This window comes from Entelurus aequoreus, linkage group LG12 (assembly GCF_033978785.1).
Source record: "Entelurus aequoreus isolate RoL-2023_Sb linkage group LG12, RoL_Eaeq_v1.1, whole genome shotgun sequence".
In the NCBI taxonomy this organism is placed as follows: Eukaryota; Metazoa; Chordata; class Actinopteri; order Syngnathiformes; family Syngnathidae; genus Entelurus; species Entelurus aequoreus.
This window is the reverse complement of record NC_084742.1, coordinates 27,333,813-27,357,493: the sequence shown is the minus strand read 5'-3', so window position 1 is coordinate 27,357,493 and position 23,681 is coordinate 27,333,813. Positions and strand designations below refer to the sequence as shown.

The 23,681-nt window shown below is 42.1% G+C and overlaps 1 protein-coding gene across 3 annotated transcripts in view; it reads right to left on the bottom strand.

Moving 5' to 3' along the window:
• Positions 1 to 670: 670 nt before the first annotated feature.
• The window catches only part of nlgn2a (neuroligin 2a), a 244,268-nt gene continuing 221,257 nt past the window's right edge, over positions 671 to 23,681 (bottom strand). For all 3 annotated transcript variants that reach the window (XM_062065372.1, XM_062065373.1, XM_062065374.1), the window contains 4 exons: positions 14,864 to 15,129; positions 7,261 to 7,414; positions 4,890 to 5,256; positions 671 to 4,612 (listed from right to left, as the gene is read on the bottom strand). In XM_062065372.1, coding sequence (XP_061921356.1) covers positions 3,778 to 4,612; positions 4,890 to 5,256; positions 7,261 to 7,414; positions 14,864 to 15,129 — 1,622 coding nt within the window. In that variant the 3' untranslated portion in view covers positions 671 to 3,777. The remainder of the gene's footprint in view (positions 4,613 to 4,889; positions 5,257 to 7,260; positions 7,415 to 14,863; positions 15,130 to 23,681) is intronic.

Here is a 23,681-nt window from a genome sequence, read left to right as displayed (position 1 = left end):
TTGTAACTTGTATAACGCTTTTCTACCTTCAAGGTACTCAAAGCGCTTTGACAGTATTTCCACATTCATCCATTCACACACACTGATGGCAGGAGCTGCCATGCAAGGCGCTAACCAGCAGCCATCAGGAGCAAGGGTGAAGTGTCTTGCCCATGGACACAACGGACGTGACTAGGATGGTAGAAGGTGGGGATTGAACCCCAGTAACCAGCAACCCTCCGATTGCTGGCACGGCCACTCTACCAACTTCGCCACGCCGTCCCCTGTGAAACTTGACATATTTATATTCATATTTAAGTGAATAATGACAGGTTATATAATTATTTAAAATCATTTTCAAAAAAATAAATAAATAGATAAATATATATATATATATATATAAAAAAAACAAACAAAAAAAAAACACGTTATCTATCCAGTCTTTAAAAAGTCATAAACCTAATTAAGGTTTTTTCATGTGTTTTAAAGAACAGGTTTAAACCAAATGATTAAAGTTTTTAGGCTCAGGCTGTGACTGAAGAACCTTAACGGATCTTGTGTATGGGCATCCTAGAATTTGGTGCTATGCCCCTGACAGGTAAGCTTGTGCCTATCGAGCCATGTTGCCTTATTTGTAATACTAATTATAATACTTCAATCACAAAGAAACCTGACACCCACACTAGCTATGAACGTATTTAATGTTTCCCAGATCAGAATCACAGCATACAGTAGATAACCTCTAAAGTAAACAGAAACATCACCTCAATTAATTATACTCCCCCCGACACTTTTTAAAATCAGCATTTCTCACAAAATTCCATTATGCAACAATGTTCTTGTCAACAGAAATCTTGGGTTTCTTATTCATTTTTTTTTTACATAGACAACAGGTGCAACTTTGCATCGGAATACGAGCAGGAAGTTGAGTGAATACACAAAAATGTGTGTGCTGTTGAGTGGTAGCGGGTACCATTGACCAAGTTCCAATAGATTACTTAGATTTTGTTCATGATTATGAAAGTAGTCCCGTCATCATTAACATAACACAGTGTGCGGACAGTAACATAACTGTAAGATCTCTTTAATAATGCGTTTGTGAGGCATCTTATGGTATTAAAGCCCTCATGTACGGACCCCACAATAAAGTGGCTTCATGTAAACATGGCTACATGGGAAGTGAGCTAACTTCTAATCAAGGGCCTTGTCTCGCTTTGAAAGTTCTCAACATGAACCAGGTTCCCTTAACACCCACCCCCCTCCCGTTATGTGGGTTAACTGGCAGAAAGGCAAAACTGGCTTTTACTTGACATATTCCCAAAATGATGCATATATGCTTTAATCTGAAGGTGAACTTCCAAAGTAAAAGCTTAGGAGGAAATAAAAGAGCGCAACAACCAAAGCACTGATACAAAGTGGTATTTTTTTCTAAATAAACCAGCATAGAGCATTTTTGCTAGAGTGACTTTCCAGTGTGGGATGCTACAAAAAGTCCACATGGCCCAAAGTGGTATGAGAACAATATAATGTTAATATGGTGGCCCTTTCTTTGCAAACTGCACCTGTTGTCTTTTATAATTGCATTTCATTCATTCACTCAACAAAAAAGAAAAAAACTAACAAGAAACTGAATATTTACAAATATTTATATCTGTTTGATACTCTTAAAAATGTACAGTTTTGATTCTCTTGCAGGTTTTGTGTGTCTTGTGTTGTCTCCCCTTTGCAGACATCTGTCGCGATGGCGCCCTCCAGTGGCAGTTTATAAAATAGACGAGGAATAAAAACAGCCCGAGCCCCAAAAGGCTGCAGTTGTTTGCTCTGTCCTGCAGTGTCACCTCATGGCCCCTCGCTCCCTCTGACCTCACAGAGCTACGAAAGCATGCCATCCAAAGAACGGCGCTGCAAAAGGTATCATTTTGACAAACCCATAAGATACAAAGATGGCCGTGCCTTTTCCACGTCAGAGCGGTGCGTCCATTAGTATGAGGCTTTCTGGAAAGTCTATTTTCCTTTGCAGCCCGTCAAATTTTTCAAGCTCATCCAAGTAGACGGCTTGGTTTTCACGTTGTGCACATATCGCAACACTCTAAAGACGCAGGGGAATACAACAAAGAAGAAACAAACAGGCTAGCGCACAAGCAACGACAGCACCAGGGACTCGAGAAAAGGGCAGACCTTTCACCACCTGCCCCTTTGTACGCAGACTCTCTGTGTGTGCTTTCTGCCTTCTCACCAAAACCGTTAGTGACCCGATTAGTAAAGCATTAAAACAAGTGGGAAAATCCTGCCGGTCACATTATGATATTACACACACTCTTTGGGTCGGTGCAGGGACCACGTGTGGACCAGGCACACACAGATGGTAAGAAATGGCAGCACCAGTCATACGAATGGGCTTGCTACTGGTTGCATCAGCACAACACAGGCGTGTCTGTCTTAATATCAACACCAGACATGAAGGAGATGAAGATTTTTTTCTGAACCAGGTGAAGCGCTTTTGTTGGTTTTTGGGGGGAAACGTGCGGCTACAGTGTCCTCCACCCTCATGTTCCTCCTAAGAAAAATAATTCATGCATAAATCCCCCCCCCACCGCAAAACGATATACTTTCTAGTTTGTACACGTATATAACTATATATATAATTTCTCTATATAATTTCAGCAAAAACTAAAGTTGTTTGCACATATGAAACAACAATTAAGGACATGGTAAAAAGACAGAGACAAGCGGTGGAAGAAAAGGAAATCACAATCAAGGGCCAGTTTGGCACTTTTGTCACGTTTGTTAGTGGACAGTAAATATACAGTAGCTGTTTTTCTTCTTCACTAGAATGCAACTCTGACCTTGGCACCAAGAATGCTGGTAGAATGAAAGTAGAAGATATAAGATTACCACCTTTAGGAAACACTTTTAGTCCAATAGAGTACTGGACATAGGGCCACATGTCAAAAGCGGGATTCAGATGTAGGAAAAATAAGAATAAATGATAAATGATAAATGGGTTATACTTGTATAGCGCTTTTCTACCTTCAAGGTACTCAAAGCGCTTTGACAGTATTTCCACATTCACCCATTCACACACACATTCACACACTGATGGCGGGAGCTGCCATGCAAGGCGCTAACCAGCAGCCATCAGGAGCAAGGGTGAAGTGTCTTGCCCAAGGACACAACGGACGTGACTAGGATGGTAGAAGGTGGGGATTGAACCCCAGTAACCAGCAACCTTCCGATTGCTGGCACGGCCACTCTACCAACTTCGCCAGGCCATACTATACCCTGGTGGTGGAGTGGGGGTGTGGTAGGGTATTGTTGTGACCTGTGGAAGGGAACGTGTTGAAGGCATGGAGAGGCTGCATGCTGGTTATGGTACTGGGGATCATGGTAATTGTGTTGGGTGTCATCAGAGGCACGTCGTCTGGGGCCCGGCGTAGCGCCAGCGTGTAGTCGGGGGGGGCACGATGGCCGCAGGATGTCGTGGGACCGCAGAATGACACACTCAGGAATGAAGCAAGACATCAATAAAGAATAAAAAGGCGAGAGGTCCATTCAAGAAATGGTAAGGGGCTCTGGTTTGAAAACCCTCCTTTGAAAAAAGTAGTTTCTCCCAAACTTGCTGCATTGCAGTTCAGTTGCATCTTCGCATGCCACCATTGGAGGGCGCTGCTCAGCTTGGCAGCACAAGACGGAGGAGGTGGAGTAGTTCTTGGACAGTCAAACCTCACATCCAGGGGACTTCTCGATGATTAGCACGGCCAGTCTTCCTTGGGTGCTGCTGTGTCAGGTCAGGCCATACTATACCCTGGTGGTGGAGTGGGGGTGTGGTAGGGTATTGTTGTGACCTGTGGAAGGGAAAGTGTTGAAGGCATGGAGAGGCTGCATGCTGGTTATGGTACTGGGGATCATGGTAATTGTGTTGGGTGTCATCAGAGGCACGTCGTCTGGGGCCCGGCGTAGCGCCAGCGTGTAGTCGGGGGGGCACGATGGGCGCAGGATGTCGTGGGGCCGCAGGGGCTCCATGTCGTGGTGAGCGTCATGCTCGGAATGCTTCATCTGCAGAGACATGATCTCCTCCTCCTGACTGTGGGCCAGGTCATTCGCGGGGCCGCCCCGCTGAGGAGAGAGACGGTGGCGCCGCATCTCGTGCCTCTTGTCGCGTTTGTAGTAGAGGGCGGCGAAGGCGAGGATGTTGAGGAAGAGGAGGGACGCTCCCACGGCGACCGTCACGCTCAGCTCCGTGGAGTAGTCGCGGGTGTCACCGGGAAAAAGAACACGAGGAGGACGCTCGGAACTATCAGGCTCTGGGTCATAAGGGAAGGTAGGGTAGGGGCGGTGAGTGGTGCGAGGGCCTGTAGTTCTGGTTCTAGGTGTGCCGGGGCCGCTGCCCGGGCCCAGTGGGGAGCGGGGAGTGGTCGGAAACAGCTCGTCATGCAGATTATGAAGATGGGGCACCAACTCCAGCCAGAAGGCCACCTTGTTGGCCCTGTAGTTGTCTCTGACGCGGGGTTTCAAGCCAATGTGAAGATACTGCTTGTCCTTGGAGTTGAACTTGGTCCAGATGACTTCTTCAAAGCGGTTGGGCTTGGTGTGGATGAATTTGGTGTCCTGGGGCACCGGCAAGTTGGGATCCCTGGCAGAATGAGACAGTGTCAGTTGCTGGAGTTAAAGGTTTTACCGTAGACTACTACTTAACGACTGGATACCTGGTCAGTAAGACTATTACCAAAGCAAAGCCCTGTACATCACCAAAGTACATCACCGAGTAATGTCATCAAGTAATGTCATCGAGTAACGTCATTGAGTAACGTCACCGAAGTACGTCACTCTAAACTTTCTCACTGGGGTGGTACCCTCAAAAGTACACACTATCAGGTAAAATTCACAGTATTGAAATTTGCGATGCTTACCCAGTCTTGGCAAAGTTGGTCCAGTATGTCATCACCACAGCGCTCAGCATTACATCGTTCTTGGAGAAGTTGCACGGGAACAAGTCTGTGGCGCCGATCATGGGCACACCAAAAACATACGGTATCTCGTCGCCATGGGCAGCGTCAGCCCACTCGGGCCGCGTCTCGGTCTGGCAGTGGTGGTAGAAGGTGTAAAAGTAAACAGGCGACTGGAACTCGGCGTGGAGCTTTGCCGTGGCCACGGCTGGCGCCACCCACTGGTGGTCCGTAAACAGCGCCAGCAAGGTTTTTCGCCGCATGTCGCCATTGTCCCTGTCTGCCCAGTCCGTGTACATAAACTTAATGGTCTCCCTCAGGATGTCTTTGCCTGGAAGACAAAGTGCGGCAAAGGGGTGTGGGGTCAGAAAAGTGAGTGGTCAAAGAAAATCAAAAAGTTAGAGCGACCGTGAGACCAAAATGTAGAAAAGGTCTTTCAAAGAGTGACAAGCAGGATAACTGTTTTTTATTTTGACTGCTATCCGCAGCGTTGGCAGTCAGCCGTCAGATCCGCTTGAAATACCCACAGTCTAGTGGATGGTAAGGCATCTATAGCACCCACAGAGAAACAAAGGCCAAAGCGTAGCTCCCACCCCATGGTGAAAAAGAATCTCCATGACTGGCGTGTTTTTATTCTTTTGATCTCCTTGTCATCTTTTACCACGCCTTAAACTGCTGGGAATCAGTGACCTGAGGTATATGGCTGCTGACGGCTATGGAGTATTTTTAAAACTTTAAATTCATTCGCGGCTCTGGTCAATGTTAATACAGGTTGCTCATAAAGAGGATAATGAGAAAAAGAAGAGAATGTTCCAAATACTTAGTAGTCACATTTTTTTGCTTTTATAACATTTAAAACATTTGGGATTACCTTTAATTTGTGTTTGAAGTACATGTGCCTATCCTTACTTTGTTTTAAAAGTATGATCAACTTTGTGTGAAATGCCACTTAGGAAACATTTATGTAATCCTCGAAAATGGCATCTTTCAATTCATTAGCCATGTGTACACAGGCAAAATGTATTTAATCTCACGATAAATCAGATTAGACTGTGTACATGGACCCTGAAAAGAATGATCCGATTATGACGTGTATTTTCATGCATCACACCTTAAATCGCAAACCTTTATTTTTAATGCGCAACACATGCCAGAAACAGAAGTAGAAGAAGAAGCAGTGACTTCCGCTGTGAGCAAACATGCCTTTCTGCTAGTCCGATGTTGTCACGTTGTTTGTTTATCAATTTTCCATTCTGTTCGCTACTTTTGTTTAACCTCTTTTTTTTTTTTTTTAAACGGCGCTATTCTGTGCCCTCTGTGTTGTGATATTGTGGGTTGTGCTCGTCTTCATGTTACGACATTCTGTGTACATGCCAGAGGCTAGCAGTTATTACTTGGCGTAGCTGTAATGTTGTGAAAAAAACAGCTCGTTGAGACAACTGGATCCCTTCTTTTATTGTTACATCGACACATGACACTCCAGACCATACCTTTTTATTTTTGCTAGTCTCTGTTTTAGAGCAACAAACTCAACAGTATATAATGCTACTTCTGTACATGTTAAATTGGGGGAGACTGTAGCAAGACAATCGCTTCATTCCGATACTATTAAACTTAGTCCCCCCTTCACCACAAAAGTAAAGCTTTGATTGATTGATTGAAACTTTTATTAGTAGATTGCACAGTACATATTCCGTACAATTGACCACCAAATGGTAACACCCGCATAAGTTTTTCAACTTGTTTAAGTCGGGGTCCACGTAAATCAATTCATGGCTGACGTCAAAGACATGCGCAGTCAGGATAATTTCGACTCAAATTTTGGAAGAAGTGTTTTAATGCGCTACAATCAAAATGACTATCGCATAAACCTCTCGTCTCGATCGGTTTTAAGTTTTGATCCGAATGTGTGTGATCGGGTCAGAACATTTCCATGAAGTTTCCATGAAGTATTTTTTATTCTAGTTAGACTTTTAATCAAAGGAATTGTCCGTGTGCACAATGTTTTATTAATTCAACAGAGCATTAGAATATATTTCATGCATTTGACTTGTTGCTGATTCTATCTGACACGTTGACGCTGGCACTGCTTTTTGTCAGTAAAGTTTAGAATAAAATGCTGAGCTTGATCTCAAACTGTTGCCCTGTATTTGATTTCAGCGATTTTTAAGTAAGAAAATGTTAAAATTGATTAGAATCATACAGAAAATATGTTTATATCACAGTTTAAAGGACAAATGTTAATATTTCTTTTGTAATCCTTATTAGAGCGCTTCCTCCCCTGACTGCATGTCCCCTGTTGGTAATTAATTCTCAGTTGGTGGTTATCGCTCACCTTCGGGGTAGCCGTAGAGGTTGTCTACAAAGTTGGAGATGGTGTAGTCAAACGCCGCTGCTGAGATGCCGTCGTTGTCCTCGCTGTCGTCCACAAACTTCAGCCCCTCGCCTTGATTCACACCGATCAGCATGTCATAGTTCAGGAACTCCCCCTAGTGGCGGAAGGCGAATTGGATATAGTCAGGGGTCAATAGGTCAAAGGTTTGGCGACCTCGGGTGAAGGTTATTAGATTTTTTTCGTGCGTCCTATCAGGAGGAACGTGTATCAGACTTCCGGTCAAATGCATAGTGGTAGTGGGTATTTGTCACCAGGGCTGTTGCTAGGAATTTTGGGCCACCTGAAAGAGTATCGGTGTAGGCCCCTCATCCCAATTCTTTGCCACCTTCAATGTTCTTGTTTTTTAGTGTTCTTGACGATTTTTTTTTTTTTTTTTTACAATTAACCACTTAACAGGTCAGAGTATTATTATGTAGATGATGTATTGTTAGTTGTCATTTAACTGTTTTGTATTAAGGCTATTCAAACTTCCAACTAATAGCGCATTTTACAAGCCTACATTGAACACATCATGACTGACCTGATCTGTGTAAGATGCTCACAATGATGAATTATCAGCATCTGACAAAGGTAATTATTCAGTTACTCAGTAAATAATTATTAATTAATAAGTAGAACCTGAATGTGTTATAATGAAATTCAATGCAGCCTCTGATGGGTGCATACTGGAGCATTGTTTGACAGTGATATGTGTGTAACACACATCGACAGTCACACCATTGCTTTATAATGAACTGCCGACTGTTAGAATAATTATGTATATATTATCACACTAACTTTATGCTTAAGGGCCGTTGCTATAAATTATTGTCAATTGTGCTGAAGTGGTATTTTTGTATTTGTGCAAGCTGGCAGTCCAAAAGACTGCCAGCCGACTTTATCAGTATTGTGTCCAGACTCGGCCTGCTGATTGTCAAGGCCGAACACCGTGACGCAGACAGAGCAGAGACAAGGCGAAATGACCTGCGTCAACTAATTTTTATTTATTCTATAATCATATATTGTGTCTAACTGGAGTTGTCGAGATTACCCCCTTCCCTTAGCGACAGCTTCAGTGATGTAATAGGGCCCTTCCAAATAAATAGAGGAGGCGCGCGGGCTTGACTTTTAGAACGTAGTTTGGATCTGTAACTAGAATACAGCCCAAAACACGTGTCTCCTCGAGCTAAATTGAACTCTGTCTCTGCATTATTTCCTTGCTTCTTGTCTGATTATTAGATGTCATCAGTGTTTGAACCTGACACCGACTTTTTTTTATTTTTATGAACTGGTGTTGCGCGGCCAGATGACAGCTAACGTAGCCTCCAGAGTCCAGCCTGCACCCCGTCAAATGTAATTGTTTCAGCCACCGTCAGTAGTTTTACTATCTCAACATTCTTAGAAAAAAAGTTTTTAATATCCTGGGCCTATGCTCTGCTGCCCCTAATCCTGCCCTTCTTCGCAACTCTTTTCTGGGGTCCGGTCTTGTGGTTTTTGGAGGGCATCCTAACCCTGCTGGGGTTCGCTCGCGCTCACTTACTTCCGATGAGGAAGAACCATTGGAAGAACGAACCGCGGTGTGGACAAAAGTTCATCCTCTAATTTTTTATGTGTCTGAGCAAATGTACAAACTCCTTGAGCATTCCTTGGACCATATATGTGCAACATCAGACACGCACACTGTCATCACACCATCACACCAGCTCACACCTGTCCCAAACCTGACATCGCAACAAGTTTAATGTTTTATTACAATGATCAAACAACAGCAGTCCTTTTCATTGTAATATTATATAATATATGAGATTTGGCCCACTGACAATGAAAATCCACATTTTGCACAATCAGATGTGTGCTGAAGCACAAACCCGAGAGAGTGTACAACTATTTGTCTGTGGAATTGATCATTGCAGTTTTTTAACAAAGCATTTATGTAATCTACGAACACCATTTCATGATTAATATCCAAAAAAACAACATTCTTAATACATGACACTTGAATAAGCACAAATGTGCTTGCTCGTTTTGCCAAAATAAGAGTTAGCATGCAGCATATACTGTAAGTATTTTAACTCTACTGCTATAAGCTAAGCTCCAAAACAGCAAAACCCGCTCATAACAAGCTGTTAATGACATTGATTGGCTCAGAACGAAACATATCACATTGTAACGGTCAAACAGAGTTTATATGTGGCGTTGGTGTTGTTTGACTGTTTTTGTTGCCATGAACGCATATCTGGCTGACCAGAGTGTGTGAAGAGATCGATTGCTGTCAATTGGACATAGGGTTTGTTTGTTTTGGTGTGATTACGGCAGAAAGTGACCAGTTTTGCTGGTTAGTAGTTTTGTGCTGATGTTGTTTCGGTGTGGTTATGGCCGACAGTAATCAGTTTTGCTCAATAAAATGATAACTGATGTGTACAACTTCCTTGTCCTCCTTAACACGTCTCGGCTGACGTCATCATTGTTTTATCTGTTGTGACCACTTGTTGAAAATGATACAGAATAAATTGTTATGTGTTTATTTTGTTTAGAGTTTAGGTTGGATTTGGATTTTGTGCACTGCATAGAGTTCAGGTGTGCGCAGGAAACGGGAGTAGTGAGCAATTGTGCAGGTGTGCACCTTAGAGAAAATGTTGGTGTGGACCAAACCATTTTTTATAAAAGGGGTCAAGGGTATCATTGATTTTTTTTAATTAGAACATTGTATGACTTATAAATGATAAATGGGTTATACTTGTATAGCGCTTTTCTACCTTCAAGGTACTCAAAGCGCTTTGACCGTATTTCCACATTCACCCATTCGCACACTGATGGCGGAGCTGCCATGCAAGGCGCTAACCAGCACCCATCAGGAGCAAGGGTGAAGTGTCTTGCCCAAGGACACAACGGACATGACTAGGATGGTAGAAGGTGGGGATTGAACCCCAGTAACCAGCAACCTTCCGATTGCTGGCACGGCCACTCTACCAACTTCGCCACGCCGTCCGACTTGTGGCTTTGTTTTAATTCAGATTCATTTGTACGAATATATATTACCGGTAGTTCAGTGTATGCATAATCATTTTGTCATACATAGAGGTTACTGGGGGCTATATGTGGGCCCTAGCAGGCTGTGGGCCCTTAGAATTGTCATCACATTTACCCCCTATACGACAGCCCTGTGGGAAGGTTTAAAAGGTTGCGTCCAGAGGCCTCATGTAGAAAGTTTGGGTATGCACAAAAACCTGCCGTACGCCCTTATACACCGCAAAGTGGAGCTGTATCAAAACTGAAGTTGACGTGGAAATGTCTCAAAGCGCCATAGCTGCCGTACGCACATTTCTACAAGCTGTGGATACTTACCTCCACGATGCGATGCATTTATTGTTTCATATTGATATTCATATTGGTGAGGACCTCTATTAATTATACAGGCAATCACTTTGCCACCTATGGTGGGCTTCCAGACTTTGACTCTTTTCACACGCTCGTCTGTTTTGGTGATGTACATCAATGTTCTTTGTCATCTTTTTCCTGATGCTTGACCATCCCTCCCTGCTTGGCACTCAGCATCAAGGGTTGGAGTTGGGGGTTGATTCACCAAAATGATTCCCGGGCGCGGCGCCGCTGCTGCCCACTGCTCCCCAAGGGGATGGGTCAAATGCAGAGGACAAATTTCACCACATCTCGTGTGTGTGTGACAATCATTGGTACTTTAATCTTTGATAAAAAAATTTCAGCCTGTGTGTTGTTTCTGTAGCACACATATTTCAACCCTCTTTTTGATCGCTCCAAGCAGGAAAAAGAAGCACCTCATACCGAGTACCAATTGGGCAGCGTGTGCAGTTCTCAGTCACACGGCTACTTTTAATATTTTTTGCGTATTCATAAAGGGGCGTGGTCTGGGCGTGACAAGCTATGTAGACATCTGGGATCTATTCCAAGTAGATTGCTATGTAACAAAGAAATGTGCTTGCATATGTGTGCAAACACGAAAATACATCTGAATTTTTACTTGCATACGCCGTTTTCTGGATTTGAACATGCATCTATTTTTAGTAGGACGTCCACACAACTCTTGTTACATGAGGCCCCAGGACCGCTTCAGTACACAAATGTTCGCCAGCATACACACACTCACCAGTGACATGCTGTCAGGGGAAGCAAGTGAGCCAGTGCCTCACCTTGCCACCAGGGGGGTGAAAAGCTTAACCATGAGATGTTCAAAAACGAAGTTATAAAATAAAATAAGTTTTCATATTTATCTTTTGGTCTATGATTTCTATGTGATTTTGGTGTGGTTCCTGTATATTTTGATTATTTTCATGGTCAAAATCGCGGAAATTCCATGTTTCCTGATCAAAATAACAAGGCAGACGAGAAGTGAGGCAGACACAGGTGGTGCCTCCACGGCTACACACAAAGTGTATTGAGCGTGTGCTTGCGAGGGGGCGCGTGCTTGTTTCCATGGGGAAAAGGCAGGCCATGAGGTAGCAAGTACCTCTGCCTCAAAGTAGGGGGCGATATATTGTGAACTTGCAGTTCATAAGTTAATGAACTGCCAACATTGGTTAATCCTTAAGAAGTAGAAGAAGAAAACAACAGACAACAACTGCTACGCTTCCCGCAAACTGTGATGCTTTTTCGACCTAAAAATGTAGGATTTGATTTCTAAAATAAGGAATTTTTCAAGACTGGAATTTCAATCAAAGCAAGAATGTCACGGCGCAAGTGCATGCCGCTGCGCATTCCTCAGTGCGCTCCATGGAGCGCTTCGGGACACGCCCACGGGCGCTCATCTCCTGCTGCAGCCAGCGGCTGCAATCAATCAGCAATCGACACACCTGATGCTGATGAGTCCTCTGCGCTTCTTAAGCCAGAGCAAGCCTGCGTTCCGAGGCAGAACGTTGCTACCTGTTCCGTACAGTAAGCCGACACGTCTAGTTCTATGTACACACACTCTCTCTTTGTGTTTCTCCTCCTCCATGTTCATTTGTCTTGTGTCCCTTGTTGCCATCCAGCAGCATTCCTCCATTTCCTGGTCACGAGCTGTGTGTCTCGTCTCCCAGTATTCCCTCTGGTTCTCTGGCTGCCTCTTTGGATCTCGACCCGGACACGGACTTTGACGCCTCGCTCTTGCCCCTGACCTCCTGCCTGTCCCTGGATCTCCGAGCTTGCCTTGCCCTCCATGGACTTTCGCACCTCGCTCAACACTCCTGGTAACACTCCTCAGATAATCGCCGCACACATACACATTTTGGGTTAGTTTCACACTTCATACTATTGTATAATAATAAATAGAGTTAAACGACATCCTTGCATTCGTGCCGTCTCCTTCTTCCCCCGCTGTACCGTAACAAAGAAGTCATTAATACTGGGAGACCAAGGCCAGAGCTGCCAGATTTGATTCAAACGTGTGTGGTCCGAGGACAGAAAATAACGCGTTCATTACAAAAGGATTTGTATACTGGAAAAGAATGGCCTTGTGGCCGTGCTACAAAAAATGTCTTTATTGCTTTCCCTTCCTTTTATTCTTGAGCGACCGTGTTTGGACCAAAATGGGATATACTGATCTGAAAAACACTGCCAACAAGCCTCGAAAATCATGAAAGCTCATCTGCCCACATTCAAGGTCAGATTTCTTTCAAAATGTTTGGAATATCACATATTTATCTCGCTCTAAATGAACAACGGAGACTAAATATCAGCATCCACAATGCCAATGTAAGGGAAAATCGTGAAATATTAAAAGACCTGATAAACGCCACTTGCTTTTTGGGGAAACAGGAGCGTGCATTTGGTAGTAACGATGAGAGTGCAAGCTCCTCCAATCGTGGGAATTATGTGGAACTATTGCACTCTTATGCAGAGAAAGATGAACACCTGAAAACATCCGCTGTTTACTGGCAAATCACACAGAATACAGAATGATTTGATAGAAGCAGTAGGTGATGTGATCAGAAATGACATTAAAAAGGAGAACAATGCAGCCAGATTTGTCAGGAGTGGAGGTGGATGAGACAACCGATGCCACAAATAAAGATGGACTTAATTTACAAATATATGTAAGATATACTGTCGAGTGTCTGCTCTGCAGTTGCTGTGTTAATTGTGTGCTAAGTGTTTTGAAATGTTTAATTCTAGCATCATACTGTGTTTTTGTGATTTTGAGCCGGTGCCATTGCATCATACTGTCATGTTTGTAAATCTGACTTGTGAGTCAGTGACTTAGCATCATACTGTAAGTTTGTAAATCTGACTAATGGGTCAGTACCTCCCCAACATCAAACCTCACTGCACGTCACTGACACTCACAATAGTTGCCAAGTTTTCCAGTACAGTGGTACCTCAACTTAAGAGTGCCCCAACTCTTGTTTTGAGATAAAAGCTGTCTGTCAAAAATTTGACTTACGAGCATCCACGCCATTAATTAGTTGGTGTAGCAAATTCACAATGAACCTCGTAAGATCTGACCAGCATTAGCTTAAAGCTAGAAATTGACAAAACTTTGTTTTCAAACCATGGGAAGGATGAAAGTGAGTGTGGAGGACACTGTTGAGAAGGAGAAATGGATGATATTGATTGAAGAATTTAAATAGAAATCATCAAAACATGATTTAAGTCCAATCTTAAAACTGATTTGCCTTTGCATGCCTTTAAATAGACCCCCCTTTTAGACCAGTTGATCTGCCGTCTCTTTTCTGCTCTGCCCTCCTCTCTTGCGTGGAGAAGTTATTAGGTGACCACAGATGACGCGCTAGCTGTTCAAAGTCGGGACCCGGGGTGGACCACTCATCTGTGCATCAATTGATGACGTCTCTGCGCTGCTGACTTGTCTCCACTCAAGATGATCTCCTGCTGGCCCCACTGTGGACTGGACTCTCACACTATTAACTAGATCCACTCGACATCCAGTGGGATACAAGATTTCTCATTGTATCCCATTGGGTTGAGTTTTTTCTTGCCCTGATGTGGGATCTGAGCCCACATCAGTCATTGTGGCTTGTGCAGCCCTTTGAGACACTTGTGATTAAGGACTATATAAATAAACTTTGATTGATTGATTGCGATCGAGCAATATTGTCCGCTTGGTGAAGAAGTTGGAGCGTATCACTGCTAGTCTGCACCATACTGAGGCAGAATGAATGTTAAAATAATATATCAACTACATTTATCCATGAACATATGGAGAAGCTGCTGATGGTGTGTTTAACGGAGAAGCAGCTGGAAGGAGATACGGTAGGAGTCTACTCTGCAAGGTAAATGCTTGTACATTATTATTACATTCATTCATAAAACTACTGTAGTTGTTTATAATACATTATATTGTAGTGTTTTCAACCAATATCTCTTATTTAAAAGTTAGTTTTTTTCTTTTTAAAAGACGTATTACATTGTGCCGTTTTTGGCGGTCCAAGCACCAATTGATTTCAATTAATTTTAATGTGAGACATTGATTTGAGATACAAGCGTTTTAATTTGAGAGCTCCAATCAATTAAGCTTATAAGCCCAATAATAATTGCATTGATTCTAGCTTTTCTTATAAATCAAAATGTGGATACGCCAGAAAAATGTTTTCACCTGCTGCATGAGGATCTCAGGATCGTCGGGTACCACATCTCCATCCACAACGGGGCCAAAAGCGATGTGGTAGCGAGCCGGTTGGATGTCCTGGTCCACCAGCTCCCTGAAGTTTTTGCGCCTCAGACAGTCCACCAGGTCGGCGGTCTCGGTGTAGGTGCAGCCCACCTTGCGGGCCAGGATCTTGGTGTATTTCAAGGGCTGGTAGTTTACCGACCAGCTTGAGATGGCTGTTCCACTTTGGGCGATGGCCCTGTGGAAGAGCCCTGGAAAGGGAAAAGAACGCCATTTAGAATGTTGTCAACATCGTTAACAAACTGAGCGTAGTTATCCTTCAATTTGCAATTTTTTAAGAATGTCTTCAAAGCTGGAAGATGGAGCCTAACGAGAGGAGTTGTCCTCCTCTAACCGTGGTGGTCTCGCTCGTCTTCTTTAAGTCTCTCTGACTCTTTATTTCTGTCGCTCCCACCGCCCAAGTGGCTCGTTAGAGGGGGTGCCCGCATCACTCGTCTCCCCTCGCACGCTCTTTTTCTTCTTCAGCTTCAGAGTGACGGCCAGTGAATTATTAAGCCCCCTTTCCCTCAGAAATCAATTATAAGACGAGAAGCCCGGGCGCAGACGAGATGGGAGGTTTTCTTCAAAAATGCTTTCTTTCGTAAGAGTTTTCTATTCGTCTGCCACATCAGGCATTCTATCACCCGCCCTCTATTCGTGACATGAGTGGTGGCAGGAACGGGGGAGGTGTACTCCTTACCTGGCACCCCTGGAAGAGGAAACTGGGTGAGGTGGGAGGGAGGGATGACACACACACAGCGTCAGTGATGAAGAAGACGATGGTTGTGATGAGGTGATAACAGTGAAGAAACGTGTTAATACATGTTAGCATCCCACTGCAGCTGGGTTGGGCCTCCCTGATGAATGAACACAAGTCTTGGGTCAGTTAGATGTCAAATTTGAATGGAAAAAAGACTTCATATAGTGAGATTTTGTATAAAACATGTCTGTCAAATTTAGCATGATCGCATACAAAAAGCAATGCTAGTCGTAGCCTTTCAGCAAAGTGCCTTTCATTTTCTGGTGTATGATAGTCCACTTACGAACGTGATACAGTATTCAGTGGAACTTCTCCCAATGCCCCTAAGGTTGGCAGACTAAGGTTGGCAAAGCTAATTTTACACTTTTTTCTCTTAATCCGCAGCCCTCCACCTTAGAGCATACTTGCCAACCCTCCCGAATTTTCCGGGAGACTCACGAATTTCAGTGCCTCTCCCGAAAATCTCCCTGGGCAACCATTCTCCCGAATTTCTCCCAATTTCCAGCCGGACGTAAGGCACGCCCCCTCCAGGTCCGTGCGGACCTGAGTGAGGACAGCCTGTCGCCACATCCGCTTGGCCAACCAAAAAGTAACCACAGAACACTATACCGTATAGTGCTCTGTGGTTACTTTTTGGTTGGCCAACGGTTTACGTTGTATTGCGCACCCTGACGGCAAGTGTGGGAGTCGGTTCTGAAGTATGAAGTAAAGAGACGTAATTTCGTCACCTCGCCTGGTTATTGACTCCAACCCAGAATATTACACTGCCCATACTTATGCTCCTTCAAAGGCTGTGCTACTGGCTGCAAAGCATTGCACTTTCAAATACAACGATGAGTAGAGAGTGTTATGTGTGTATATGTGTAAATAAATGAACACTGAAATTCAAGTATTTATTTTATATATATATATATATATATATATATATATATATATATATATATATATATATATATATATATATATATATATATATATATATATATATATATATATATATATATATATATATATATATAAAAAATACATATATATAGCTAGGATTCACTGAAAGTCAAGTATTTATTTTATATATATATATATATATATATATATGTATATATATATATATATATATATATATATATATATATATATATATATATATATATATAAATATATATATATACATATATATATATATATATATATATAAATATATATATATACATATATATATATATATATAAATATATATATATATATATATATATATATATATATATATATATATATATATATATATATGTATATATATATATATATATATATATATATATATATATATATATATATATATATATATATATATATATATATATATATATATATATATATATATATATATATATATTTATAAGAAATACTTGAATTTCAACCCCCCCCCCCCAAATCTTCCAAGTCTCAAAGTTGGCAAGTATGCCTTAGAGTCATATAACTTGGTATGTGACACATGCCAACTGTTAGCATGTTAATGTTAGCATGCTAGCAAACTAACATTAAAGTGCAAATTTTTTGGGCTAATTTTACACTTTTTTTTCTAATCCTGCAGCCATACACCTTACAGTCATATAACTTACTATGTCAAACATGCTAACTTTTTGAGCAAATTTGACACTTTTTTTCTCCAATTCCACTGCTATAAACGTTAGAGTCATAAAATGTGGTATATGACGCATGCTATATGTTAGCATGCTAGCACGCGAACAATGACGTGCTAACTTTTTTGCTAATTTTAGATTTTTTCTCTAATACCACAGTCATACAGCTTACAGTCATATAACTTGGTATGTGAAACATGCAACCTGATAGCATGCTAACATGTACATGTGTTGAATAAAGACATAGTTGAAAAATTGTCAAAATTGATCTGTTCTAAAAACATGTCTTAAACGTGAGCTAAATAATGAGACCAAGACCCAGGACCCATGGGTTCCATTCCCAGTCAGGTCGTTAGGTAACTGAAAAATCTCCCAAGTTTTGTTTCACCTCTGTCGGAATCTTCCCTCAAAAAGACCTAGGATAGATCAGTGGTTCACACTTGGCCACTTACAAGGGGTAATGGTTTCGAATTCTGATCCTGGAGCTAGGTAACTTACAGAGCTCCAATTTTTTGTTTCACCTATATCGTAGTTTAACTGAGACAGGGTTCCTCAATTATATTTGTCATTGGGCCCGGAATCTTCTTTAAAGAGCTACTGTGTTTTACCTCTATCACAGTTAAAAGGTTAAGACTGCTTTCTCTCACTCAGTATTACTGAGTTTAAATCCATAACATAATAATAATAACAATAATGGATTAGATTTTATATCGCACTTTTCTATTATTAGATACTCAAAGCGCTCATAGAGAAGTGGGAAGCCATCATTCATTCACACCCGGTGCTGGTAAGCTACATTTGTAGCCACAGCTGCCCTGGGGTAGACTGACGGAAGCGAGGCTGCCAGTTTGCGCCTACGGCCCCTCCGACCACCACCTTTCATTCATTCATTCATCATTCATTCACCAGTGTGAGTGGCACCGGGGGCAAGGGTGAAGTGTCCTGCTCAAGGACACAACGGCAGCCATTTGGTTGTCATGAGGCGGGGAGCGAACCTGCAACCCTCAGGTTTCTGGCACGGCCGCTCTACCCACTACGCCATACTGCCCCAGGAACATGGAAGATCTTGTTTTTGTTTTACTTCTATCAGTTTACTGATTGCATTTGTATATGAGTAGACATAATGTCTTGTTGGGAACCAGGGTAGCTCAGTGGTCAAAACTGTGGGCTCCCAATATAGGGGTACTGGGTTTAAAGCCCAATTGGTTTGACATGTAACTTAGGATCAAAATGTTGTTTCACCTCGATCGTAGTTTACTATGATAGGTGTCATGATTACATTAGTGAGTAAGACAGACCAGACTCCACTTACAACAAACCAAGGCTAGCTCAATGGTTAAGACTGCTTCCTCTCAGTCAATACTACTGGGTTCAAAGCCATAACTAGGAAGAACTAGTTTTTTTCGTTTCACCTTTATCAAAGTTTAATGATTGCATTTGTATATGAGCAAAATTCACAAATAAAAGGCATTCAGGATAGCTCAATGGTTAAGACTGCTGCATCTCACTCTGTACGACTGGGTTCAAATCCATAATTTGGAAGATCTTGTTTTTTGTTTCACCTCTATCATAGTTTACTGATTTCATTTGTATATTATGAAAAATCAGGTCTCAGCAAGACCCAGGATAGCTCAATGGTTAAGACTCCTGCCTCTCAGTCAGTAGTACTGGGTTCCAATCCATATCTTGGAAGAAGTAGTTTTTTGTTTAATCTCTATCATAGTTTAACGATTGTATTTGTATATGAGCAAAAATATATCAAATATCAAAAGGGACTCCAGATAGCTCAATGGTTAAGACTGCTGCCTCTCAGTCAGTAGCACTGGGTTCAAATCCATAACTTGGAAGATCTTGTTTTACCTCAAACATAGTTTACTGATTGCATTTGTATACACATTAACATTAACTCCTCCAGTGGATAAGACTGTTGACTTGGAATGGAAGGTACTAGGTTCGAATTCCACTGTGGTTGGCGGTCTTTTGTTCCACCTCCATCATACTTTACTGCGCCAGGAATCCTCAATTACATTTGTGTATGGATCAAAATCTTCTCTTTACAAGACCCAGGATAGCCCAGTGGTGAAGACTATAGACTTGGAATGAAGGGTTCTGGGTTCAAATCCTGGTTGGGTCAATTATGTAACTTACAAAACTGGCTGGAGGCATCAAGGTGACATACAGTATATTGTGGCTTTGTCACCTCTCCCATGTAATGTTAAGATAAACACTTATCAAATTATCTTCTTTTTAAATTCAATTACAATGAACCTATCTTATTTTAATTGTACCCAGGAGAGCTAATTGTACCCAGGAGAGCTCATTGGTCAACGCTCTTTATTATTAACTTTCTACACCTATTCCCACCCACCTCAGGAATTACACACACACACACATAACCCCTGAGGTGTCATCATTGACTATTTGACAATTTGTTTTTGATTATTCTTATTATCTTTAGCATTCACATAATTTTTTCAACTATATGTTCATCAAGCAACTAGCACTAAACTAAATTTTAACCTTAGTTACATATCAAACCAATTGGGATTTAAAACCAGTACCCCTGTATTAGAAGCCCACAGTGTTGACCATTGAGCTATCCTGGGTCCTATCAAGACATTAATTACGGTCACATACAAATGCAATCATTAAACTATGATAGAGGTGAAAAAAAAAACTAGACCTTCCAAGTAATGGATTAGAACACGGTACTACTGAGTGAGAGGCAGCCGTCTTAACCATTGAGCTATCCTGGGTCTTGTTACAGCAAGATTGTTGCTCTCATACAAATGCAATCAGTTAACTATGATAGAGGTAAAACACAGTTGCGCTAAAGAGAAGATTCCGGGCTCCAATGACAAATATAATTGAGGAACCCTGTCTCAGTTAAACTACGATATAGGTGAAACTAAACATCGGAGCTCTGTAAGTTACCAAGCTACCAGACCAGGATTTGAACCAGTACCCCATGTTGGTGGCCAAGTGTGAACCACTGATCAATCCTTGGTCTTCTTGAGGGACGATTCCAGGCCCCAATGACAAATGTAACCAAGAGCCCGTCTTGATAAACTACGATGTAGATGAAACAAAACTTGGGAGATTTTTAATTTACCTAACAACCTGACTAGGTATAGAACCCATTACCCCTTTATGGAAGCCAATGCTTTTAACCGCTCAGCTATCCTGGGTCTTGCTGTCTTTATTTAGCTCACGTTTTAAGACATTTTTTTTAGAACAGATACATTTGGACAATTTTCCAACTGTCTTTATTCAATAAACCATGCACCCTCACACGTTTGGAACCAACATTCTAACAATTAGCAACTTAATCGGCATTATTTGTCATTTATCATCGTTCACGTTTCCTTTCTTCTGCAGTATGAATTATGTAGGCGTGAGCGGCAGATATGTGGCCGTGGCTTTGCAGCTGAGCGGCCTCGGATTGGTGGAAAATTGCCATTCTATGAATATATTCTATGAGCGACATGTGAACTCGTAGACAAAGAAAGTAGCAAAAAAGCTAATGTAAGAGACGCTAGCAAAAAAATTTTAGCATACTAACGTTTTCACAAGTATACTATTGCTTTTTTGTGTCACTTTTGATATGGTTTTGTCACGGTTTACTTGCTTTTTTTTGTGACTTTTTTTTTTTTTTGCATCTGATCAAGCCACGGAAATGTGACTTTCTTCTTCCTTTTTTAGTGTGATCTGTGGAGAGGTCCCTGGGAGGTGATATAGTGAGGATCCTTGATGCCGAGGAATATTCATCCATCTTGCTTTGGTCTGGATCGTCTGCTGATCCTGAGCCAGTGTAGGATGGATGGATATATACAATATCTGGGTATGTTTTCTAATAATGTCTATACTGTAAACCTTGAGTTTTTAAAGCCCAAGTGAACCTCTCTCCTCAAGCGTGCATGTAAATGTGGAGGAGTGGATGTGTGCATCTATGAAGGGTCTGCGTGAGCAAAGTATTATTGTCAAATGTGATTTTGACTGTAAAATTCAACAAAATATATTTGCAAAAATATCTACCTGTGTGAAACATGCTAACTGTTAGCATGCCACTGTTAGCAAAAATGCTAAGTTTTAGCATTTTAATGTTAGCATGCTAACATTTCAGGCTATTTCTGTAGCTCATTTTGTATGTTTACACCTAAAACTCACAGATTCGAACACTCGGCACCATCTTAAAAGTAAGGCTTCCGACGACCCCCGGCCAGGAGGTCCAGGGCACAGATAGCAGGCTCTGGACTTTGTATGATAATTATCATTATAAAAACGCTACATCCATTTGAAAGTGTGAAGAAGAAGTGTTGTAAATATTAGGGTCTTTCTAGAGTGGGTGGGGGGTGCAAACTGCTTTAAAATGATTTGGTTTTGGTTATTATGAAGGGTTAAGAGGTCGTCCACACAAACAAAAAAGGAAGTCAAAATGAGCGACAGGAATGTTTTCATGCAACATACGTAGTGATGGTGTGGCTCAGATGGCAGAGCAGCCGTGCCAGCAACTTGAGGGTTCCAGGTTCGACTCCAGCTTCCACGCAAAAGGGCAGCTGCGGCTACAAATGTTGCTTAACACCATTGTGTGGAGTGAATGATGGGTTTCTGTTCTCAGTTTTCTGTGAAGCGTTTTGAGTGTATAGAAAAGTGCTATGAAAATCTAATCTAGTGTTTGAGGATCAACATATTCTTATCTCATCCATGCTTCTGTCCTTTGCAGTTTGCCTCTTACGTCACTAAATGAAGAGTGTTTCTGTCGAGGGACTGGAGGTAGGTGGGGGATCAAAGGCGTGTGATATGGGCCATTTGGCTCCAGGTCAGCGGCCGTTCAGATCCGACTCCAGAACAAAGTGGATTGCTCCGTGGGCCTCTCGCTCTACCGCCGAGACCCCCTTTGGGCGTGTGTGTGTTGCGTCTAATGGGGAGCAGGAGGTTAGATGGATGTGAGTTTTTGATGGAGCCAAAAGATCTCTGCAGCAGAGCAATGGACCATTAACACAGCCAGGGGGCCAACTAATGGGGGGGTAATGTCCCCTGTCAGTCCACGGACAAGGACACAACGCAGATCAAACATGGAGTTGCCTGAGTTGGCCTTGGGCTTTGAGAATCAAGTTCTTAGACTTTGTTGTTGCAGTATTAGAAGCATGTACAGTCATGGTCATTTACATACTCTTGTAAAGAACATAATGTCATGGCTGTCTTGAGTTTGGAATAACTTCTACAACTCTTATTTTTTTGTTTCAGCTGAATTTTTGTTTCATCTGACCACAGAACTTTCCTCCAGAAGGTCTAATCTTTGTCCATGTCATGAAACAAAAATTTAGTTGTTTGGCCACAATACCCTGCAATATGTTTGGAGGAGAAAATGTGAGGCCTTTAATCCCAGGAACACCAAGCCTACTGTCAAGCACGGTGGTGGTAGTATTATGCTCTGGGCCTGTTATGCTGCCAATGGAACTGGTGCTTTACGGAGAGTAAATGGGACAAATAAAAAGGAGGATTACCTCCAAATTCTTCAGGGCAACCTAAAATCATCAGCCCGGAGGTTGGGTCTTGGGCGCAGTTGGGTGTTCCAACAGGACAATGACCCCAAACACACATCAAAAGTGGTCAAGGAAGGCTAAGATTAAGGTTTTAGAATGGCCTTCCCAAATTCCTGACTTTAACGTGTGGACAATGCTAAAGAAACAAGTCCATGTCAGAAAACCAACACATTTAGCTGAGCTGCACCAATTTTATCAAGAGGAGTGGTCAAAAATTCAACCAGAAGCTTGCCAGAAGCTTGTGGATGGCTACCAAAAGCGCCTTATTGCAGTGAAACTTGCCAAGGGACATGTAACCAAATATTAACATTGCTGTATGTATACTTTTGACCCAGCAGATTTGATCACATTTTCAGTAGATAAATTCATACAAGCACCAAACTTCATGAACATTTTTTGTGAATCAACCAGTATGTGCTCCAATCACTCTATCACAAAAAAATAAGAGTTGTAGAAATTATTGGACACTCAAGACAGCCATGACATTATGTTCTTATGGGGACGGCGTGGCGAAGTTGGTAGAGTGGCCGTGCCAGCAATCGGAGGGTTGCTGGGGTTCAATCCCCACCTTCTACCATCCTAGTCATGTCCGTTGTGTCCTTGGGCAAGACACTTCACCCTTGCTCCTGATGGGTGCTGGTAGCGCCTTGCATGGCAGCTCCCTCCATCAGTGTGTGAATGTGTGTGTGAATGGGTGAATGTGGAAATAGTGTCAAAGCGCTTTGAGTACCTTGAAGGTAGAAAAGCGCTATACAAGTATAACCCATTTATTATTTATCATTTATTTCTTTACAAGTGTATGTAAACTTTTGACCATG